This window comes from Crocuta crocuta, unplaced genomic scaffold (assembly GCF_008692635.1).
Source record: "Crocuta crocuta isolate KB4526 unplaced genomic scaffold, BGI_CrCroc_1.0 scaffold20, whole genome shotgun sequence".
NCBI classification, from domain to species: Eukaryota; Metazoa; Chordata; class Mammalia; order Carnivora; family Hyaenidae; genus Crocuta; species Crocuta crocuta.
In genome coordinates, this window is record NW_027527932.1 from 604851 (window position 1) to 626941 (window position 22091).

Below are 22091 nucleotides of genomic sequence, written 5' to 3' on the forward strand. Positions count from 1 at the left end.
GCCCAAATATTTGAAACTTAATATTTTACAACACTGATATTTAGATTTTTTTTTTATTACTTCTGATGAAACTTTCAAAAATATAGTATGTATATTTTTCTTGGTGCTTGGAGACATACACTAATCCATTATTTTACTTCAGATAAAACTTTTTGCTTTGTGTACAGACTGAACTAGGGTGTTCAGTGGCAACTGACCTTGGAGAATATTCCAAATATTCGCTGCAGCTTTTTCCTTGAAAAAGAACTCTTTAATATTCGCTTGCTGACCTCTTTTTTTTTTTTTTAGGGGAAGAAGGTTATTTGCCTTTTCCTTTTGAGGCTGAAAGAAAATTGTGTATCGTCTTACATGCGCTATATATCTTGGAGGCTTACAATGTGCTTGGCACTTTTCAGAGTCTTTACATGTAGTATTTCATTTAGTCCTTCCAGTAACTTTGTGAGATGAGTAATGTTATTGTCCTTAATTTACAAATGAGGAAACTGAGACAGGGGAAGATCGAATAACTTGCTCATCCCCACAGCTAGTCTTGTCTTGATTATTATTGTGATAACCGTTTCATCCACAGAGAATTTAAGGAGTGGTGCTAGGACATACACTCAGGCAGCATATCTCGAGCGTACACTCTTACCCCTCCGCCTCTCTCTCCCTACAGCTGTAGAGCAGTGTAATGTCTCCTGTTCTGCTGTCATGGTAGCTTTTTTCCAAATGATTTTCTTGACTTGCAAAAAAAATCCTTTTCACTATGATTACGAGAATCTCTTCAGGCAAGAGTCAACATTTTACCTACTATTTGTTTCAACAGTATATTTTATATGACCATATCCAATTCGGATTTACCCATACATCCACTGTTTGTTGCAGGGAGACATGTCTCTCATTCAACAAATGATATGCCTCTCCATTTTAAGAATTTAAGATATTTTAGAGGAGTCTTAACACAAATTCTGTTGGTACTTTGTTGTCTCAAATTCATCATCACCAGATAACTTTTACAACCGTAAATCCAATGTCCAATTTTATACAAAAGCTTAATATTGAAATTTTAGCTCATAGTGAAAGCGTTAAAAGTTACATCTTTGATTTTATTATAAGATTATATTCTTGTGTGGTGCATTTCACTTTCTCATTAAATTTCTTCTGAGTTCCTTTCTAAATGTCTGAGTTTATTTTCACATGTAATATCCTGACTTGAATTCATAAGCCAAGTCCTTTAGATAACCAAGATATTCAAGACAGTGGTGCCAGTATCATCAGGTGGCATCCTGGAAAGTTCTGTGCTTGTCCTGCAAAAAGTGATTTTCTTGTCCTTAGGCCTGTTGTTATGAATAATCTGTGATGACAGGTATAGGAGTAAACATGAAAAATCAAAATAGTTCTTCTTTGCTTCTATTTCTTAACAGAAAACATGTGTGATTCTATTAAAAGATTTAAGATGGGTATCTGAATTCCACAAACCTTCAGAAAAGCATTATTCCTTCCAAGGTCTCTAATTTTGTCATGGGGAAGAGACAAAGGACACCCTTTAGAGGATCCACATGCCCTGGGGCATGCATGTTTCCCTAATGTAAAGGGTTTTAGGCAAATATTCTAGCTATGGTAAGCAAGAAGTGGGATCAAAGCTGTCACACTAAAATGCTGACTTCCAAACTGCCTCTTGGAATGCATTTTTGCCTTTTGGAGAGCGTTGCAACGGAGATGGATTACATTATTATTAAATAGTTATTGTCCCATTCAACCTCAAACATCTCCATTAAAATCTGTGATTTTTTGATTGTTAGCTCTTTGTAACTTGGGCTTTGAATACGTGCTGGAACAAATGATATATGTGAAATTGTTTCATTATAATATTTCTTCTACATAAAAAATAAAAAATAAGGGCTTTTAGATGATAAAATTTTCTGTTTATCTCCACTTTTGTTTTAGGAATCATAAACCATTAGAATTTAGGAGAATATTGGCCTGTTTAATCTATGGTACCTGATCCCTAGGAGTTGCTAAGGTAGAATTTGCTAGACATTGCTAAACTAGACCAATTTAATAAGTATTACTAAACTGCAGGAATAGGTTTTGCCCAGGAATAATTTACTGCTAAAAATTTAAAAATCAGCACCATGGTTTTTGTTTTTATTAATTTTAAGCACACCAAAGCTAGCTTTATACTGGCCCATCTCACACTTTGGAAAATTCTGTCACCTATCAGAAAATATGTCTAGCTCATCCCGAACTGTATTTGCTTAAAGCATTTTCCAATTAGGCCTAAGAAATAAGTGTTACCTCTGATGTTTTCACTGTGAGAACTTTTTACATATACAGTAATTTAGTCTGCTTCTTTGGTGCATACGGTTTAAAGTGTATGTGATCCAGAATCTGCAGGTTTTGTCCACTTTTTTTTTTTGGATTGCCACAGTTTTGTGCCACAGTTGCCACAAAATTGCTTTCATTTTGTGGAGGAAGCTGTAATCTATTTCCTTTCCCTCCTCTTACTTTTCATAGCATGTCTTTTAATATTAACACACAAGGTTCTCATGCTTCTGTCCTTTGCTTTTCATACAGGGAATGTAGAGTCCATTTCATAGACTGATTTTGTGAAACATAGTTGTGTTCTCCTGCCTTAGTTTATGAAGGCTTAACTTTAAGTGCCTCCACAGACTGCTGTGCTCTGCGGCACGGCTTCTCTGTAGCGGAGCATTACTAGAATTAGAGTGACCCCTCAGAGGCTACCGAAGTGCGTAGGGATTCGAGTGCCCCTTTTCGGGATGCGTGCTTCCCTCACTTCTGCCACCCTGCATCCGTAGAACCTGTCTGGTTGCTGCTGCGGCTTCCCTGTTCTTGTGCACCAGCACTTGAGGGCCTTCGAGGCTTTGTGGCTGCTTTCCCTGTGGTGGCAGTACTCTCCCTCTCTGCTTCTGTTCTTTCCCCTTCCACTCTTTGCCATTTGTTCCTTCTCAGTTGGAAGAAATTGTTTTCTTTCTTTTGTTGCTTTTCCTCTTGTTTCTTCTATGTGCTGTCTACTTTTGTCCTTGTGGTATTTTCTTTAATAGCCATGCCTATGAGAATACCGGTGGTTTGGGAAATCAGCTAATGACATTTAAAATGTGCACTCTAGCAACTTTCATTTTTGTTCATGTGAGAACTTTTGTAGGCTTTGTATATTTTTAATTTGTGAATTCAGTCTATCCACTAGATTAAATGGGGACTTATTATTCTACCTTTTCCACCAGATTGTCTTCTCTTTGAAGTTTTGTTTTGTTCTACTGACAAGAGCAATAGAGGAAGTTTTAAAATATCCCTGTAGCAGATCATCAGTTTCTGAGTTACCTTGTCAGTTTTGAGGCTGTTTTTCCTGTTGTGTTTTTCTTTCTCATTGCCAGGACACGTGGAAAGACATTCAAGGACACTAAGGTTAAACAATCATCATATACTCAGAACATGGATATAGTAGACATAACAGGAAAAAAACAATATATTTTAAATGTTAATGTTTTGCTCAGTTAAGTGTGAGGTAATATATAGCAAAGTAGTTAAGAGAATGGATTCTGAAGTGTCCCTGTCCTGGTTTGAATCTTGGCTGTAGCACATACGAGTTCTGTGACTTTGAGGAAGTTATTAAATATCTTTATGCCTCAGTTTCTATGTTGATAAAATTGGAAGCCTACAAATACCCACTTCACAGAGTATTTGTGATTATTAAGTGAGTAGATGTATTTAAAACACTTAGAACAATACCCACCTTGTAATTGTCGGTAGCTATTACTGTCACTATGATCACTTTTATTACTAATTTTAATATTTGACCTGCTCCCACCTTTAAGGTTTCCCTTTTGTCAGGCAAACCCTATGGTCCACAATTTAAATTGAGGAATATCAGTTCACCCTGAAAGTCACATCAAACCCTCGGTTACAAACCTAGAGGATGGGTAAAAATACAGACTTTTAAAACAGGACTGATATAGTAGGTTTATGCTGAAATCGTCTATCGAACTTTGAAACAAAGAAAAATTGCTCAGTGAAGAAAGATGGGCAGGCAGTGCTGGACAGCACAGCTTAACTCTAGACATTTGGATTTTCTAAGAAAAGTTATTTATCCACTTCTTGGTTAAACAGTTGGAGACTATTTGCAATCTTGTCTTAAATTGCTTGTGATTCAATTTACATGAGTTTTTTAATCAAACATATGTTACTTATAAAAACAAAGTAGGATTTTCCATTTTAAGAATGTGTTTAATGCTAGTAGATAATCAGGAAAAATTGAAAAGTCTTCTGTTTTGTAGTGTGCCAATATTCAATTGGTTTTACAAATTGCTATTTTTTTCTTATTCTTAGAGTTTTATAAGATACCTATCTAGTATTTGTAAATTTACTAATGAGATTACAACAATATATTCTTAATCATATTATGGAGTACAAAGGAGAGAGGGAGGAACATCCAAACCATACTTGTTATTAAACTATATGGTAAAATATTCATTTGACTACCTGATGTTTTTGTTCCCTTAAAACAGATTGAAAGTAGCTAGTACCTCAGGCTACTTACTTCTGAATTGATGTAGAAGATGTAAGACTATACATTTTTGAATTCTGTTTTTTTTCTTCAGAATATTTACAGGGTCTACAAGGCTAGATGGAAATGCTATTGGTAAGCATATACATTTATTTCAATTACAGATTAGTTCTTTGGCTAAAAAACTTGGAAGTTAAGCTAAAAAAAATGTATATCTATTTATATTATAGTGGATTTTGTCCGTTGGCTCTGTGCTGTTTCTATGGATGAATTACTTTCCACGACTCATCCAAGAATGTTTAGTCTACAAAAAATAGTAGAAATATCATATTACAACATGGGAAGAATAAGACTACAGTGGTCTCGAATTTGGGAAGTTATTGGTGATCATTTTAATAAGGTATTTGAATAATTATAAGATATACTTACATTTATAATGTTTTTTGTGTTTGGAAATTCCTTATAATATAATTGAGACTTTTTTCCTGTTCTAGCTTTTCTAAATTACATTTTTGTAATTAAGATTAGAAAACCTCTGAATCCATTGCTTTTTAGAAGTGATTGCCCTAAGTTTTAAGAATTTCAAGTATATTTTTCTTGTTGAGAAATATTGTTAGTACACCTAGTGTCTTTGTGGAGAATCTAGGATTTACCTGTCTATGCCAATAGTTCTGTACTTTTTCTAAAACAAAAATGAAGAAACAGATTTTCACTGCTGACATTAGCACCCTATATTTCTGTTGCCATTACAGGTTGGCTGTAATCCTAATGAAGATGTAGCTATTTTTGCAGTAGACTCCTTGAGGCAATTGTCAATGAAGTTCTTAGAGAAAGGGGAGCTTGCTAATTTCAGATTCCAGAAGGATTTCTTAAGACCTTTTGAACATATAATGAAACGGAACAGGTATTATATTTGTTGAATTGCTTAATATCAGAAAAATCCCTTATTATTTTCCACAGCAGGGGGAGAAACAGAAGAAAGGAAAAAAACGGATGGGTTTTATCTGTATGTATATCCAAGCAATGATATTAATATTTTAGGTCTCCAACAATTCGAGATATGGTTGTACGGTGTATAGCACAGATGGTTAATTCTCAAGCTGCTAACATTCGGTCCGGATGGAAGAACATTTTCTCTGTATTTCATCTAGCGGCGTCTGATCAAGATGAAAGCATAGTGGAACTTGCATTCCAAACAACAGGGCACATTGTCAGTGAGTATTCTTCTGGCTGTATTCAAGTTAAAAAAACAAAAGAAAACAACCAACAAAAAACCTTTACTGTGTTCCAGAGATAATACAAGTGTAAGATTATGGACCTGTTATGGGTTTAAGTTTACTAAGTTTTGCCTGTAGAAACAGTAAATACTGACAGTAATACTGTTATTACATTATTATAATGAACATTTATTGAATGTTTACTAGATGGCAAGCACATAAGTACTTTGAATGTGTTTCCTTTAGTCTTCACAACAACTCTGTGAGATAAGTATTTTCATTATCCCTTTTTTAATAGATCAGGAAACTCAGGCCCAGTGAGGTTAAGGTGAATGATGGAGTTGGGATTCAAAGCCAGGGAAAGGTTTGTGACCACTACGTTACACAGCCTCTTTTGACTCTAAGGGAGAATGAAATACTGAGGATGTAAGTTAAGCCTGATTCAAAGATCATGATAACCATCATCATTTCTTATAGATTATGAAGCTGAAATAAAGATAGGTTAAATATAATTATGTATATTCACTCAAAATCTGTTGATTCAGTACCTACTTTGTACTGTTACTGCATTACGTGCTGGGTTTATAATGTAAACAGAACACAGACCTGTGTCCCTGTCCCCTACTCCTCAAAGCAGTCAAGTAAGTGATAATGACAGACATGAAGCCATGTCTGTCAGACATCGACACCCTTAACCTTTAAGTATGCTTTACATTTAGGGGTTGGTGTTTTTGATGCAGTTAAGAATAATTGAAAAATCATAATTATTTTGATATGTTTTCCACCCTTTTAGCTCTTGTGTTTGAAAAACACTTTCCAGCGACTATTGATTCTTTCCAGGATGCAGTGAAGTGTTTGTCAGAATTTGCGTGCAATGCAGCTTTCCCAGACACAAGTATGGAAGCAATTCGACTTATTCGCCATTGTGCAAAATATGTGTCTGATAGACCTCAGGTATAGTGTCATTTAGTAAACAAAATTTTACTGAGTGTTTCCAGTCTGAGATATAAGTTTATTTGGGAATCGGGGGGATGTGAAGCATTTAATTTTAAGTAAACCCCAAAATTATCTAAGCCTGATTCTGACTTATGTTTAGAAATGATAGCTATCATTTATTAAAGGTGTCAGGTGTTTTTCTGAGTATTTCACATGTATTAACTTGTTTAATCTTGTACATTTTATGGGATAGGTAATGTTTATAGCCCCATACAGATCAGGAATCTGAGGCACAGAGAACTTATAAAATATCTCCATGATTGCAGAGCTAGTAAAGGAGACTTAGGATTTGAACTCGAGCCTGTGTTTTCAGCCATTACTGTGTACTGTTTCTTGCATGTTGTGCTGTACATACTGAGGTTGACTATCTGTGGATGTATGTAGGCTTAAACACCGAAGTAAAAGGTTGAATTGGCAACGTGGCTGCCAACCTTATCTTATGTATCTGAACCTGTCTCTGTAACTGTCATCAAGAAAAATGGTGCATTACAGATTAGTAGTCAGATTTTACTGCATACTAATTAGGACCTACAGGGTGCTTAGTACTTTTTATATACATGGACCCATTTGACTCTCACACTTCCCAGGGGTGGTTAGTGTGGCTGCATGGTGTCGTAACCGTGAAGTGATAAAAAAAGAAACTAAATTTAACCTGACGTAAAATGCAGAAAAGCCGTTGACAGAATTGAAGCTGAAACTAACTTTTGGATTCTAGTCCAATGCTGTTTATAAGCAGTTGTAATCGCCGTCTTTTTATAAATGGTTATTTTCAAAGTGCTGACCTTGAATTTGTAAAACATTTAAAAACTTTGGTGAAATACTGTACAGGTGTTATATTTTGCCTTAAGTATATCTACCTTTCTTCTTGAAGGCTTTCAAGGAATACACAAGCGATGATATGAATGTCGCGCCTGAAGACAGGGTGTGGGTGAGAGGATGGTTCCCAATTCTCTTTGAGTTATCCTGTATCATCAATAGATGCAAATTAGATGTAAGAACCAGGTAACAATCAGTGTTTGTAACTACAATTTTGGAAGGCTTTTGACTTTCTGACTTAAATTAATTTTTCTTATATGAACATAGTTCAATAATTAAAGGCCCTAAGTCCATCGTAAGTCAGGTGTATTATCAAATACAGCAGTTATTAGATAGGAGCAGCAGTATAATGGAAATATATTACTTTTCCTTAACATTTTGTTACAACATCCTACTTTGAGTTTTAGGTTCTGTGTTAAGTTTAAGTTGTTTACACATTCTATCTTTTCATATGCTTGTTTCCAGTTAGAAATTGAAGTTAATGGCAAAATTTATTTCCTGATGAATGCTAGAAGAATTTCCAAATGCACATACTTGGTGGATTTTAATTTTATTATTATTATTATATTTTAGTTCTTACTTATTTTTGAGACAGAGACAGAGCATGAGTGGGGGGTGGGGCAGAGAGAGAGGGAGACACAGAATCCGAAACAGGCTCCAGGCTCTGAGCTGTCAGCACAGAACCCCAGGCGGGGCTCGAACCCACGAACTGAGAGATCATGACCTGAGCCGAAGTCAGACGCTTAACCGACTGAGCCACCCAGGCACCCCATACTTGCTGGATTTTAGATAGAGCCATTTCTCTCTGAAGACTGGTCAGTAACAGAGTTTTGAATAATGTAGGTCTATTAAAAAAGAAGAGCTCTTTCAAAAATACATTCTCATTACAAGATCTATATGAATGTGTAGTCCATTTGTAAAGAAATGATTATGGATATAATGTAACTGAATAACCATTCAGTATGTAATTCTTATGTTTCAGCTCCTATCAATCCCATAGTACAGTTTTTATCATAACTACCTTTTTTAAACTTTTTAAAAATAGTTTATTGTCAAGTTGGTTTCCATATAACACCCAGTGCTCATCCCCACAAGTGCCCTCCTCCATACCCCCACCCCACTCCCCTTCCCCCCACCCNTTTGATGGACGTTAAGTTGGCTCTAGGACTTCGATGGGAACTCTGAAGCATCCACTAATTCTTTCTGTTGTGTTTAGCATCATTTCATGTGTCTGTTGGCCATCTGGATGTCCTCTTTGGAGAAGTGTCTGTTCATATCTTCTGCCCATTTCTTCACTGGATTGTTTTTCAGGTGTGGAGTTTGGTGAGTTCCTTATAGATTTTGGATATTAGCCCTTTATCTGATATGTCATTTGCAACTATCTTTTCCCATTCCGTCAGTTGCCTAATAGTTTTATGGATTGTTTCCTTTGCCGTGCAGAAGCTTTTAATCTTGATGAGGTCCTGATAGTTCATTTTTGCTCTTGATTCCCTTGCCTTTGGGGATGTGTCAAGTAAGAAATTGCTGCGGTTGAGTTCAAGGACATTGTTTCCTGCTTTCTCTTCTAGGATTTTGATGGTTTTCTGTCTCACGTCCAGGTCCTTTATCCATTTTGAGTATATATTTGTGTATGGTGTGAGAAATGATCTAGTTTCATTCTTCTGCATGTTGCTGTCCAGTTCTACCAGCACCATCTGTTAACGATGCTGCCTTTTTTCCATTGGATACTCTTTCCTGCTTTGTCAAAGATTAGTTGTCTGTACATTTGTGGGTCCAATTCTGAGTTCTCTATTCTATTCCATTGGTCAGTGTGTCTGTTTTTGTGCCAGTACCATAGTGTCTTGATGATTACAGCTTTGTATAGAGGCTAAAGTCTGGATGCTGATTCTTCCCGTTTTGGTTTTTTTCTTCAGTATTATTTTGGCTCTTCAGGGTCTTTTGTGGTTCCATAAACATTATAGGATATTTTGTTCTAGTTTTGAGAAGAATGCTCGTGCAATATTGATTGGGATTACACTGAATGTGCAGATTGCTTTGGGTAGTAATGACATTTAAACTATATTTATTCTTCCATTCCATGAGCATAGAATGTTTTTCCATTTCTTTGTGTCTTCAATTTCCTTCATAAGTTTTCTATAGTTTTCATCATACAGATCTCTTGTATCCTTGGTTAGGTTTATTCCAGGGATTTTATGGTTTTTTGTGCAATTGTGAAAGGGATCAGTTTCTTGATTTCTCTTTCTGTTGCTTCATTGTTGGTGTATAAAAATGCAACCGATTTCTGTACGTTGATTTTGTACCTTGTAACTTTGCTGAATTCATGGATCGGTTCTAGTATGCTTCTCGTGGAGTCTGTCGGGTTTTCTATGTAGAGTATTATGTCGTCTGAGAAAAGTGAAAGTTTGACGGCATCTTTGCCAATTCTGATGCGTTTTATTTCCTTTTGTTGTCTGATGGCCGATGCTAGGACTTCCAGCACTACGTTAAACAACAGTGGTGAGAGTGGACATCCCTGTCGTGTTCCTGATCTCAGGGGGAAAGCTCTCAGTTTTTCCCCATTGAGGATGTTGTTAGCTGAGGGCTTCTCATCAATGGCTTTTATGATGATTAAGTAAGCTCCTTCTATCCTGACTTTCTCGAGGGTCTTTATTAAGAAAGGATGCTATACTTTGTGAAATGCTTTTTCTGCATCTCTTGACAGGATCATTGGTTTTTGTCTTTTCTTTTGTTGATGTGATGTATCACATTGATTGATTTGCGAATATTGAACCAGCCCTGTAACCCAGAAATGAATCCCACTTGAACTTGGTGGATAATTCTTTTTATGTGCAATTGAATTCTATTTGTAAGTATCTTGTTGAGGATGTTTGCATCCATATTCATCAAGAATATTGGCCTGTAGTTTTCTTTTTTTGCTAGGTCTCTGTCTGGCTTGGGAGTCAAAGTGATGCTGGCTTCATAAAATGAGTCTGGAAGTTTTCCTTCGATTTCTATTTTTTGGAATAGCTTGAGAAGAATGGGTATTAATTCTGTTTTAACTGTCTGGCAGAATTCCCCAGGAAAGCCATCTGGCCCAGGGCTCTTACTTGTTGGGAGATTTTTCATGGCTGATTCAGTTTCCTCACTAGTTATGGGTCTGTGCAGATTTTCTATCTCTTCCCGTGTGAATTTTGGTAGTGAGTGTGTGTTTAGAAATTTGTCCATTTCTTCTAAGTTGTCCAATTGGTTGGCATATAATTTTTCATAGTATTCCCTGATAATTGCTTGTATTTCTGAGGGATTGGTTGTAATAAGCCCATTTTCATTCATGACTTTGTCTATTTGAGTGCTGTCTCTTTTCTTTTTGAGAAGCCTGGCTACTGGTTTGTCAATTTTGTTTATTTTTTTCAAAAAACCAACTCTTGGTTTCATTGATCTGTTGAACTGTTTCTTTGGTTTCTATATTGTTTATTTCTGCCCTGATTTTTATTATTTCTCTTCTACTGTGTTTGGGGAGCTCTTGTTGCTCTGCTTCTAGTTCCTTTAGTTGAGCTATTAGATTTTGCACTGGCGCTTTTTCTAACTTCTTGAAATAGGCCTGGACTGCAATGCACTTTCCTCCTAGGACTGTCTTTGCCGCATTCCATAGAGTTTGGATTGTTGTATTTTCATTTTCATTTGTTTCCATATATTTTTAAATTTCTTCTCCAATTGCCTGATTGGCCCATTCGCTCTTTAGTAGGGGGTTCTTTAACCTCCATGTTTTTGGAGGTTTTCCAGACTTCTTCTTGTGAATGATTTCGAATTTCATAGTATTGTGATCTGAAACTGTGCATGGTATGATCTCCATTGTTTTATATTTACTGAGGGCTGCTTTATGTCCCAGTATGTGATCTATCTTGGAGAATGTGCCATGCGCACTTGAGGAGAAAGTGAATTCCATGGCCTCAGGATGTTGACTTATAAATATATCTGTCAAGTCCCTCTGGTCCAGTGTGTCATTCAAGTCCATTTTGTCTTTAGTGATTTTCTGTCTAGTTGATCTGTCCATTGCCCTAAGTGGAATATTAAAGACCCCTGCAATTAGCACATTCTTGTCGATAAGACTGTTTCTGTTTGTGATTGTTTTATGTATTTAGGTGCTCCCATATTTGGTGAGTAGATATTTATAATTGTTAGTTCTTCCTGATGGATAGATCCTGTCATTATTATATAATGCCCTTCTTCATCCCTTGTTACTGTCTTTATTTTAAAGTCCAGTTTGTCTGATATAAGTATAGCTACTCCAGCTTTCTTTTGACTTCCAGTAGCATGATAGATATTTCTCCATCCCCTTACTTCCAACCTGAAGGTGTCCTCCAGTCTAAAATGAGTTTCTTGTAGACAGCAAATAGTTGGATTTTGTTTTTTTTATCCATTCTGCTACCCTGTGTCTTTTGATTGGAGCATTCAGCCCATGTACATTCAGTGTTGTTATTGAAATATATGGGCTTAGAGTCATTGTGTCCTTTGTGGGATTCATGTTCGTGGTGGTGTCTCTAGTATCTTGCTTTCCTTGCAGCATTTCCCTCGGAGGTCCCCCTCAGGATTTCTTGTAGGGCTAGCTTAATGGTGACAAATTCTTTCAATTTTTGTTTATTTGGAAAATTTTTTATCTCTCCTTCTATTCTGAATGACAGGCTTGCTGGATAGAGGATTCTTGGCTGCATATTTTTTCTGTTCATCACATTGAAGATCTCCTGCCATTCCTTTCGGGACTGCCAAGTTTCAGTCGATAGGTCTGTCACCACTCTGATAGGTTTCCCTTTGTATGTTAGGGCCCTTTTCTCCCTAGCTGCTTTCAGAATTCTCTCTTGGTCCTTATATTTTGCCAGTTTCATTATGATACGTCGTGCAGAAGATCGATTCAGGTTACGTCTGAGGGGAGCTCTCTGTGCCTCTTGGATTTCAGCATCTCTTTCCTTCCCCAGATTGGGGACGTCCTCTGCTATAATTTGTTCCAGGACTCCTTCAGCGCCTTTCCCTCTCTTTTCCTCTGGAATTCCTAAGATACAGATATTATTCCGTTTGATTGTATCGCTGAGCTCTCGAACTCTTCTTTCATGTTCCTGGATCAGACTATCTCTCTTTTTTTCAGCTTCCTCTCTTTCTATAATTGTGTCTTCTCAATCACTTATTCTCCTTTCTGGTTCTTCAATCGTGCATTGGACGCCTCTCTTTTATTTTGTATCTCCTTTATAGCATTTTTTAATTCAAAAGTATTTTTAAGTTCCATAGTCTTTGTAGCAATAGTTTCTCTGATGTCTTCCATGCCTTTTTCAAGCCCAGCGATTATTTTTATGACTATTGTTCTAAATTCTTGTTCAGTTATTTGGTTATATCTGTTTTGAGCAGTTCTTTAGTTGTCAGTTCTTCCTGGAATTTCTTTAGAGGAGAATTCTTCTGTTTTGTCCTTTTGGTTAGCTTTCTATCTTTTGTTAGTTTTAAAAGCTTGTTATGCACTCTGCACCTGTGAGTGCTGCTGTACCAAAGAAGGCTCTTGGACTGTCCAGGGCCTGTCCGTTCAGAAAGTGTTCTTTGAATGGTGTCTNATAATAAAAATACATAGAAAAGAAAAAAGAAGAAAAGGAAAAAGAGAAAAGCTAATAGACAAAGGGCAGTCTAAAGCATGTAACCAGATTTTCCAGCTACAAATAAATAGCTGGGTGTATGCAGTGCTGGTGGAAGAGCAGATACAAAGAGAGAAATGACAGGGCAGGGAGGAAGCGAAATTGGAAATGAAATGACCAGGCAGAGAGACAAAGAGGCTTAATTCAGAGAAAGAAAGAAAGGGAAATATGCTTAGAGGCGAGGCAAAACAAATGACGATGATGCTACTCAGAGAAACTATATAGTCTGATTATTCCAGAGAGAAAGAGATAAAAAGGTAGCGGTGGATGTGTAGAATTTACATCTGAGAATGGATTAAATATGACTGCTTAAGCAAACCAGTGATCAGAATTAATGAGGGCAGTGCATCCATGTTGAAAGGGGTGGGGGGAACCTCTCTAGCTGGGATGGGCGTGGTTTTGTCCAGTGCGTCCCACAGGGGTCCTGCATTGGCGGTTGTGGGGAGGAGAGTGGTGGCGCCCCAGTCCCTTCTTGAACCAAGCATTGCAACTCACTTTTTTTGGGTGTGTAAACTCCCTGTGCAGGGGGTGTAACCAAGGTGGGCTGTACTCTATATCCCAAGCCAGGCCTCAATTATCAGATCTCAGTCCGCACGCCCCATTGAAATTGCCCAAAATATAAACTCGCAGACAAGTCCCTCAGAGTAGTTTCAAGCCTCTCACCTTCCCCCTGGGGATCCAGCCAAGCCAGAAGCACAAAGGTGCGGCCGCCGCGCATCCCCTTCAGGTCGGGCTGGTGAGCAGGGAGCAGTTTCTCCTGGGGTCACCTGGGACCAGTGCGTCCTGCCTAGGGTCAGCTGGACAGCAGGAAACCGGGTTCTTCTGTGTCCGGAGCAGAGGTTTTTCTCTTCTCCAGTGACAGGGACAGTGTCTTGAGCATTTTGGCCACTCTTTGTTCCCCTAGACTCACTGCAGCTCCCCGCAAAGGGGGGATCCTCCCCTCCCTCAGCATCTCCGGTCCCGGCCGGATTTTATCTTTCCCATTTAGCACTCAAGCTATAAGGTTTTCTCAGCAGACTCTGTCTCCTTTTCCTCCCAAACTCCTGGATTCTGTAAGGGTTCCTATGGCTTCAGACCTTCTCCATTTGAGAGATGGGGGCGAGTGACATGTGCGGAGCTCCCGACTTTGCCATCTTGCCTCCCCCCAAGAATAAACAAACATTTCCTTAAGTCACATCCGTCAAGGGCAGAGACCGGATCTAGCCTCAGTGTTTCATTCCAAGACCTGTGCTTACTCCACCCCACTCATGGTCTTAGTCACCCCAGTTTGCTCGCAGGCGACATCTGCAAGGTCATCTGCTTGTGTGCCCTGTCATAACTACCTTTTTGACTGCTAGATTGAAATGACCAATTTGTATATCCTGTTATATGTCAACAAGTGCTTGAGGCATTGTGTGTTCAATTTTGTGTTTAAATAAAAATCCCTCTCTTATGTATTCCATCTTCTTTTTAGGGAAAATCATTAGGCATTTTGGCAATTGACTTCACTGGATTTTTCAAATCATGAAGGTAGTTTATACAAACTTATATCAATGATAGAACTATAACGAAAGAATGAATTTCTCCTTCCTCCCCTTACGCCACTTCCACCCTCATCGCCATCCAAGGTTAAGTGTGATACATACATATCCTAAGAAACTTCATTTTTATTTGTTATAAAGACTGAAGCCTTGGGAATTTGTCATAGAATTTAGTAATCACAAGAACAATATACAGCATTTTATTTTGTGTTTAGACATTGAGGATTATTTGGCAGTGGACCTGTTAGGAGCTTGATAAAATTCAAGAGAGCCCATGACTTATATAAATCTAAATTAGTAAGATTTACAACTTACTGTTGTCCAGCCACCTCAGTGGAGCAACTAAGATACAATGGACAAGTCCTATAAACTCAATACCCCTCCCTGCCCTTGTTTATTTGTAAAATTTTATTGACAAAGGGACCTACCTGCTTGCTTAGCTTTTGAGTCTCCTTGTCTGGGACCATCCTGCTTTCCTTCTTGCCAGATCCCATGTTCAGTTATGGATGAGTTTTAGTTGTTAAAGAGAAGAGACAATATTCTAGCTAGTAAAGGAAAGGAAAAATATGAATAAACTTTGTTCAGTAATGGCTTTTTTACATTTCATTCCAGGATTTGTAAGGGCTGATATATAGCCCTTACAATTTAAAATGTTTACCATGGGGGAACCTGGGTGACTCAGTCAATTAAAGGTCCAGTTCTAGATTTTGGCTCAGGTTTAGTTCAGTTGTAGAAATCAAACACCATGTCAGCCTGCTAAAGATTCTTTCTGTCTTCTCCTGCCTTCCCCACTCTTGCATGCTCTCTCTTTCACTTAAAAAAAAAAATCTGAAAAAACAAAAGTATAATGCCATGATTTGTATAACAGGTTAATTACACAGTACTTTCACATATGTTTTCATTTGGTTGCTTCAAAATTCTGTAGATTTAGAGTTGGTTAATTAACCTAGGGTCTCAAATACTCTTTTCCCCTATACCAACAACTTAAGTATTGCTTTCAAAAAGATTTGAACAGTGAAAATCCTTGGAAACCTCTCTGGATTTGTGTTTGCTTTGGGGGCCTGGAAGAAACAAGATTCCCCTTACCCCTAGCTGTGGGAGTTAGCATCCAGTTGCTTAGAGCAGGAAGAAGTAGATTTCAGGCTCAGTAGAGGAGAGAGGAAAAGGGAGCCTTGTTCTACTGTAGGGGGAAACATGGAGTTTTGACAGACATCTCCCACAGAAGACAGTGTGTTTCTTCCATAGGAATTTCTTTACTATCGTCTCTTTACTTTTCATGGTATACATTAGATATCTTATGGGTCAAAGAAAGTGCTGGTTAGTTGCTGTAGGACCGAACCACTGTAATGTTACTTTACACGTTAATTTAACAAATGTTTATTTAGAGCCTGTTATGTGCCAGATTTGTACAAGGCCTGGGGGTAGCTTAGCAGCAAATGAGGTGGACTGTGAACCAGTCCTTATGGAGTCTTTCAAAGAAAATTTTGTTATGGCTTACATCAGACTTTTTAGAAATATAAGCCCTTTCTAAATGGAAGAACACCTATATTTTGCTAGAAGAAAGTAACATAGAGAAAAGATCAAGCTTTTTAATGGTACATGAAGGTATTATTATTTAGAGCAAGATAACAAAGAATCAGGAAGGCAATGTTGAGTTTTAGTTTTAACATTGATTCAGAAGGTAGTGAATGTGATACTAAGCAGTTTATTCAGTACTTAACTGTGTGCCTCATGGGTGTCAGGTTTTGCTCTGTGCCTAGAATATGGTGGGCAACAGACCACTCACAGAAATGCCATAGTAGTTCAGTTTTATAAATCCTTTTGTTTAGAGATGCTATAGGAACAATTAGTCTTAGCTAAAGGTCCTATAGATTTTCCAAAACCTCATTTTACTTACTCTTTATTTCCATTCCCACTTGTAAATGTGGGAACAGCGGGGTGGAAGTGGAAGAAAGATGAAATAAAACAGTTTAAGGCCAAGGCTTTTGGAGTTTTTCCCTACCAAATGCATCCTAAAGAAACCTAGTGTAGAGCTGAAAGTTCTTAAAATTGAATGTTATATTAGTTTAAAACTATTTCTAAACTTTTTCAGGAGCTTTATGAACTCTAAAAACTATTTTAAGAGGGGATTCTGGTGCGGCATGCTTTTTTTGTATTATAGTTTTCCTGCTTGTGTTTTATCATTTTAGGGGTTTAACAGTAATGTTCGAAATAATGAAAACTTATGGCCACACTTATGAAAAACACTGGTGGCAGGATTTATTTAGAATTGTTTTCAGAATCTTTGACAACATGAAATTACCAGAACAGCAGACCGAGGTAAGAGAAAATGAAATTTTCATTTAACACAGTCAAGTTAAAAGGTTCTTAATATTTTCCCTACTACAGTTTAGTAGTTCAAATAAGTACATGGAAAAGAAAAAAACTCCTAGAGAATTTTTCATTGTAATAAGAAGTATGTCTTTATAAATAAAGAACAGTATTTGGGGATAGAACTGAGTTAATAAATTGGTTGTTTTCAGTGCTTTTGTTGAACTTCTGGTTTCTTTTTTCATTTTAATATTGCTACAACTACAAACACCAGTAGCTTTCTTTTAGTATTCATAGTGACTTCTTATTCTGAAGTGAATAAAGAATACATATTGGTAAGCTTCATTTATTTTACTTCTGTGTATTTTACTACAAACCAATTATACTATGCATCTCAGTAAATGTAGGGAAGAGAGCCACAAGTTTTCTTGTTCTGTCCCATACAGCTATATTAAATGCAAACTTTGGGGGCTCTCAAAGTTTTACTTTAGATCTGTTTATTTTTTTATTTTTTTATTTATTTTATGTTTTATTTATTTCTGAGAGAGAGAGACAGCATGAGCAGGGGAGGGTCAGAGAGAGAGGGAGACATAGAATCTGAAACAGGCTCCAGGCTCTGAGCTGTCAGCACAGAGCCCGATGTGGGGCTCGAACCCACGAACTGTGAGATCATGACCTGAGCTGAAGTCGGACGCGTAGCCGACTGAGCCACCCAGGTGCCCCTAGATCTGTGTTTTTTAAATTTACAGGTAGACTCTTACATAAAACGTTGTATTAAGTAGAGATATGTATATGCACTGGCACAAAACTGTATATGAAAATCAGTCCAGATTAGTCCTTTATATACTTGAGTAAAATTATTTACATGTACTCTGCATAGCCTTATTCACCATTTATGGTCTTTTGGAGAACCATACTTCATGAAAGTTTTATTTTGAATTTATGCTAAACCCATTTGAAAAGTCCTTATCATTTCCTTCCTGTTTATTTCTCTTTTATATTCTGTCATATTCTAGAGCAAGGCCAGCTGTGGTTATTCATGCATATTGTTTGAGAAGTCATAATATTAATAGCAAGACAGTGGTAATTTTTTACAATACTCAAAAATAATGCAAAAAGTAGTTACTTTTTTTTATATATAGATGGTTATGGAACAATGGAGGAAAATAGATCTCAGAAACTGAGTTGAAGTGAATGTAATATTCTAGAAGGAAGTGAGTGCTCTGAAAGGAACATGGACAGACTTAGCTTTTAAATATGCAAACGTTTTTTTCTTTAATCCTGGTGGTTCATAAATGGTCTGACCTTTTAACAACTTTTTCCCCCTAGAAAGCTGAATGGATGACCACGACTTGTAATCATGCACTTTATGCGATTTGTGATGTATTCACCCAGTATTTAGAAGTACTCAGTGATGTACTTTTGGATGATATTTTTGCCCAGCTGTACTGGTGTGTGCAGCAAGGTAGGTCCATAGCAAATAGTGACACAAAGTGTTAAGTGTGGCCCTGGCAACATATAAATGAATTGCTCTTTTCTTTTCTAGACAACGAGCAGTTAGCACGATCTGGTACAAACTGCTTAGAGAATGTTGTTATTCTGAATGGTGAGAAATTTACCCTAGAAATCTGGGATAAAACTTGTAACTGCACACTGGATATCTTCAAAACCACAATCCCACATGCGTAAGAAGATTTTATACAACTTTATATTTGTATATTTGTATATTGAATGACCTAAAAAGTTCTTATAACAGAAATCCTTTTAAAAATACCTCAGTGTTCTATGAATTTGTATTTATTACAAATCAGACTCCTATAAGCCATAACAAATACTTGAATTAGATTCTTTATAAACTAGACCCTTTAGTCTGATGGGTAATGTGGTTCTTGGTCATATTGAAGTGATTCTACTTTTACAAGGTTTACTTATCCAGATTAAAGCAAGCAGTGGTTTTGAATTGAGGGGCGGGGAGAACTCAACATATATTTCAGTTACTGTAGATTTAATAATCTATGGAAAATTGATTTGCAAATATATTTTACAGTTAATTATCATCTTCTGATGGATTAGTTTGGAATTGTAGAGAAGGAGTTTTTATCAATGGGGAAATTAAGACATAGTCTCACTAAACGACAAATAGCACCTGGATTATTTGTACAACATACTTGAGTTTACTTCCCAGCTCAACTTTTGAGGCTTTCTGACTTGCACCAGTCTACTACTTGTAAATCTACTTAATAGATTTACTATAAAGTAGGTTCGTGTGTATAAAACTGTGTATGAAAACTATGAGTTCAGATTTTTAAGCATCATGAACTTTGTCTTGACATGAGTTAAATATGTTCGCATTGGCATGATTCCCTTGTAAGCATCCTAATAAGACATCAGAAGTCAAACAGAAGGGACACCCCTCTAGGAAAGCAGTCTCTACGTGGTCCTACACTGAAAGGACAGCTTTTGGCCAATTTTCCTTATTATTATTATTATTATTATTTTTTGGTGCACATTTTGTTGGAGAAGTGTACCTGACAGATGACCCAATTTTGTCAGTTTATCTGTAGCCGTTATGTCAAAAGACGGTATGAATTCTTGCCTACCCATTGTACTTTTGAAGTTGTCACAAGAATCAATCAGGCTGAACTTTCTTTTTTTATTTTTAAGAGCTGCTTCTGTTTTAATATATTGTACATTCAAGTTAAGGTACATGATCTTAAAGATGATCTAATAAGCATTTCTTCATAGGAACTTACTGTGCTAGAGTTCTTTCTATATGGAATTGAAATGATGCCTCTAGCGTCTGACTACCCTCTTCCCAGGAGCTCATGCTTCTCAGAAGCAAGAACTTGAGCCTTAGTCATCTTCCAATTCAAGATAGAATCTAAAGAGTTATATGAATTTCTTAAAAGTCTCAAACTTTTCTCAGTCTCACTTTAAAAATATTTAATGACATTAATACCTAGTGAGTTCAAAGGTTTTGAAACTTTTCAGAAGTAGTTTTTGGATTTGTTTTTTTAAGCTGATGACCAGAGTACCCTTTTAATTGTATTAAATGCTAGTTAATTGTTTCCTGGAGGTACATACTTTAAATTTTCCACTAGATTGTTTTTTTTTAGCAAATTGCTTTTAGCAGTAATCAGAGGAAGATTATATTGTTTTTGATAAATTCTTGTGACTTTTTTCCACGTGTTTGAAAACATGTTGGATGTTTCATGTTTGGAAAGCGTCGTGTTTCACATTTTCAATGACTGGGGTGATTCTGGTATTTTAAAGGCTCTTGACCTGGCGTCCCTCGTCTGGAGAAACCGTTCCCCCACCTCCATCTCCTGTAAGTGAAAAACAGCTGGTAAGTTTTCATAAACAAGGCATATTTCAAATTGTTTTTTAATTTTTTTTTAATGTTTTATTTATTTCTGAGAGAGAGAGATGAACAGTGTGAGCAGGGGAGGGAGGGAGAGAGAGACGGAGACACAGAATCTGAAATAGGCTCCAGGCTCTGAGCTGGCTGTCAGCACAGAGCCTGACGTGGGGTNACTCTGTCCCACTTGTGCTCGGTCGGTCTCTCTAAAATATTTAAAAAATTTTTTTAATTAAAAAAAAATTAAAAGGTGGCATAAGTGACTGTCTAGAATTCTTAGGTTAAATTTCACAATGGGGAATTTCCCATTTGGCCAAAATTTATTTCTGTAAGCGCCATAAAGGAAGTATTTTAAATTATTTTATAATACAGATGGTCTGAAACATAGAGTAAAATGATGTCAAGATTTTAAAAGGCGGGTATGAGATTATGTTAAGGATTTGCATGCCAGGCTAAAGATATTACTGGATATTTATTTTAAACTTTTAATTTGGGTACAGTGTGATCTAAGTATTACAAAAACAGTAAAAGAATTCTTCTATACGGCTCACCCAGTATATTTGTTTCCTAGCCATGCCACAAGAAATTACCACAAACTTGGTGGTTTAAAACAACAGAAATTTGTTGTCTTGCAGTTGAGAAGGCCAAAGGCCCAAAATTAAGGCATCAGGAGGGCCACGTTCCCTCTCGAGGCTTAAGGAAGAGCCTTCTTTGCCTTTTCCAGCTTCTGGTGGCTGTTGGCAGCCTTAGCGTCGAGTGACTTGCACAGGCCTCACCCCACCCCTGCCCCACCTGTACATGGCTGTGTAGCGTCAAAGCTGCGTGTGTCCTGTCTGCGCTTTCTCTTGTAAGGACACGAGCCGTCTCTTACATCTGTAAGAGAACGTAGAAGCCATCTTCTCTGAAGATCTTTAACGTCATTACATCTTTACAGACCCTGTTTCCAAGTAACCTTCATAAGGACCAGAGGTAACAACTTGAATACTCATTTTTGGAGCTACTGTTTGTTCAGCCTAGTGCAGTTCATCCTCTGGCACCAAAAACTAATGTTCCTCTTTCAGGCCAAGTATATTCACCCCTCCCAGAATTCCCCAAAGTTTATCTCATTATGGCATCAGTAAGTCCAAAGTCTGTTCGAAACCTCCTATCAGAAGTCCCAAACCTCATCATCACCGCCATCTAGATCAGGCGTGTGGTCTCTTCTGGGGCATCGTCTCCCCCCGTCTGCAGACCTGTAAACAGATTACCTGCTTGTAAAATGCAGGGGAGGGACAGGCATAGGACAGACAATCTCGTCCCCAGAGGGAGAGATTGGAAGGCCTCAGAGGGTAGCTGGCCCTAACAAGCAGGTTGAAAACCCAGCAGGGCAAACTCCATGAAGTTTCAAGGCCCGAGGAGGGTTCTCTGCCCGGATGCTCTGCCCCCTGGGCCCGTGGCTCCTCCTGTGGCAGGTCTCCTCTCCAAGTCGCCGTCTCCACGGTTAGCACGTGTGCGCAGCAGCGCCGCTCTGTCAGCCCGTGCCTGCCTGCGGAATCCCGGAGGGCTAAATCTGGGCGGAATCCTGCCTCCGTTTTCTCCCCAGCCCCGTCCGGGGCTGGTCCTGGCGCGGCGCTCTTACAGCCCCTCCTGGTCTCTGGTGTGTGTCAGGGCGTTTATTCACGGATCCTCTGTGCATGACTTTCTCTCTCTCCTTGGCTTCTGCTGAGAGGTTTGATCGGATCC

General features: G+C 37.7%; 1 protein-coding gene across 5 annotated transcripts in view; it reads left to right on the forward strand.

Moving 5' to 3' along the window:
• The window catches only part of ARFGEF1 (ARF guanine nucleotide exchange factor 1), a 150079-nt gene that overhangs the window by 112310 nt on the left and 15678 nt on the right, over nt 1–22091 (forward strand). For 3 of the 5 annotated variants that reach the window (XM_077751762.1, XM_077751759.1, XM_077751761.1), the window contains 10 exons: nt 4599–4639; nt 4735–4904; nt 5257–5408; nt 5546–5718; nt 6515–6675; nt 7589–7719; nt 16891–17020; nt 18341–18476; nt 18558–18696; nt 20285–20357. In XM_077751762.1, coding sequence (XP_077607888.1) covers nt 4599–4639; nt 4735–4904; nt 5257–5408; nt 5546–5718; nt 6515–6675; nt 7589–7719; nt 16891–17020; nt 18341–18476; nt 18558–18696; nt 20285–20357 — 1306 coding nt within the window. The remainder of the gene's footprint in view (nt 1–4598; nt 4640–4734; nt 4905–5256; nt 5409–5545; nt 5719–6514; nt 6676–7588; nt 7720–16890; nt 17021–18340; nt 18477–18557; nt 18697–20284; nt 20358–22091) is intronic. The other 2 variants (XM_077751763.1, XM_077751760.1) reach the window with 1 other exon arrangement.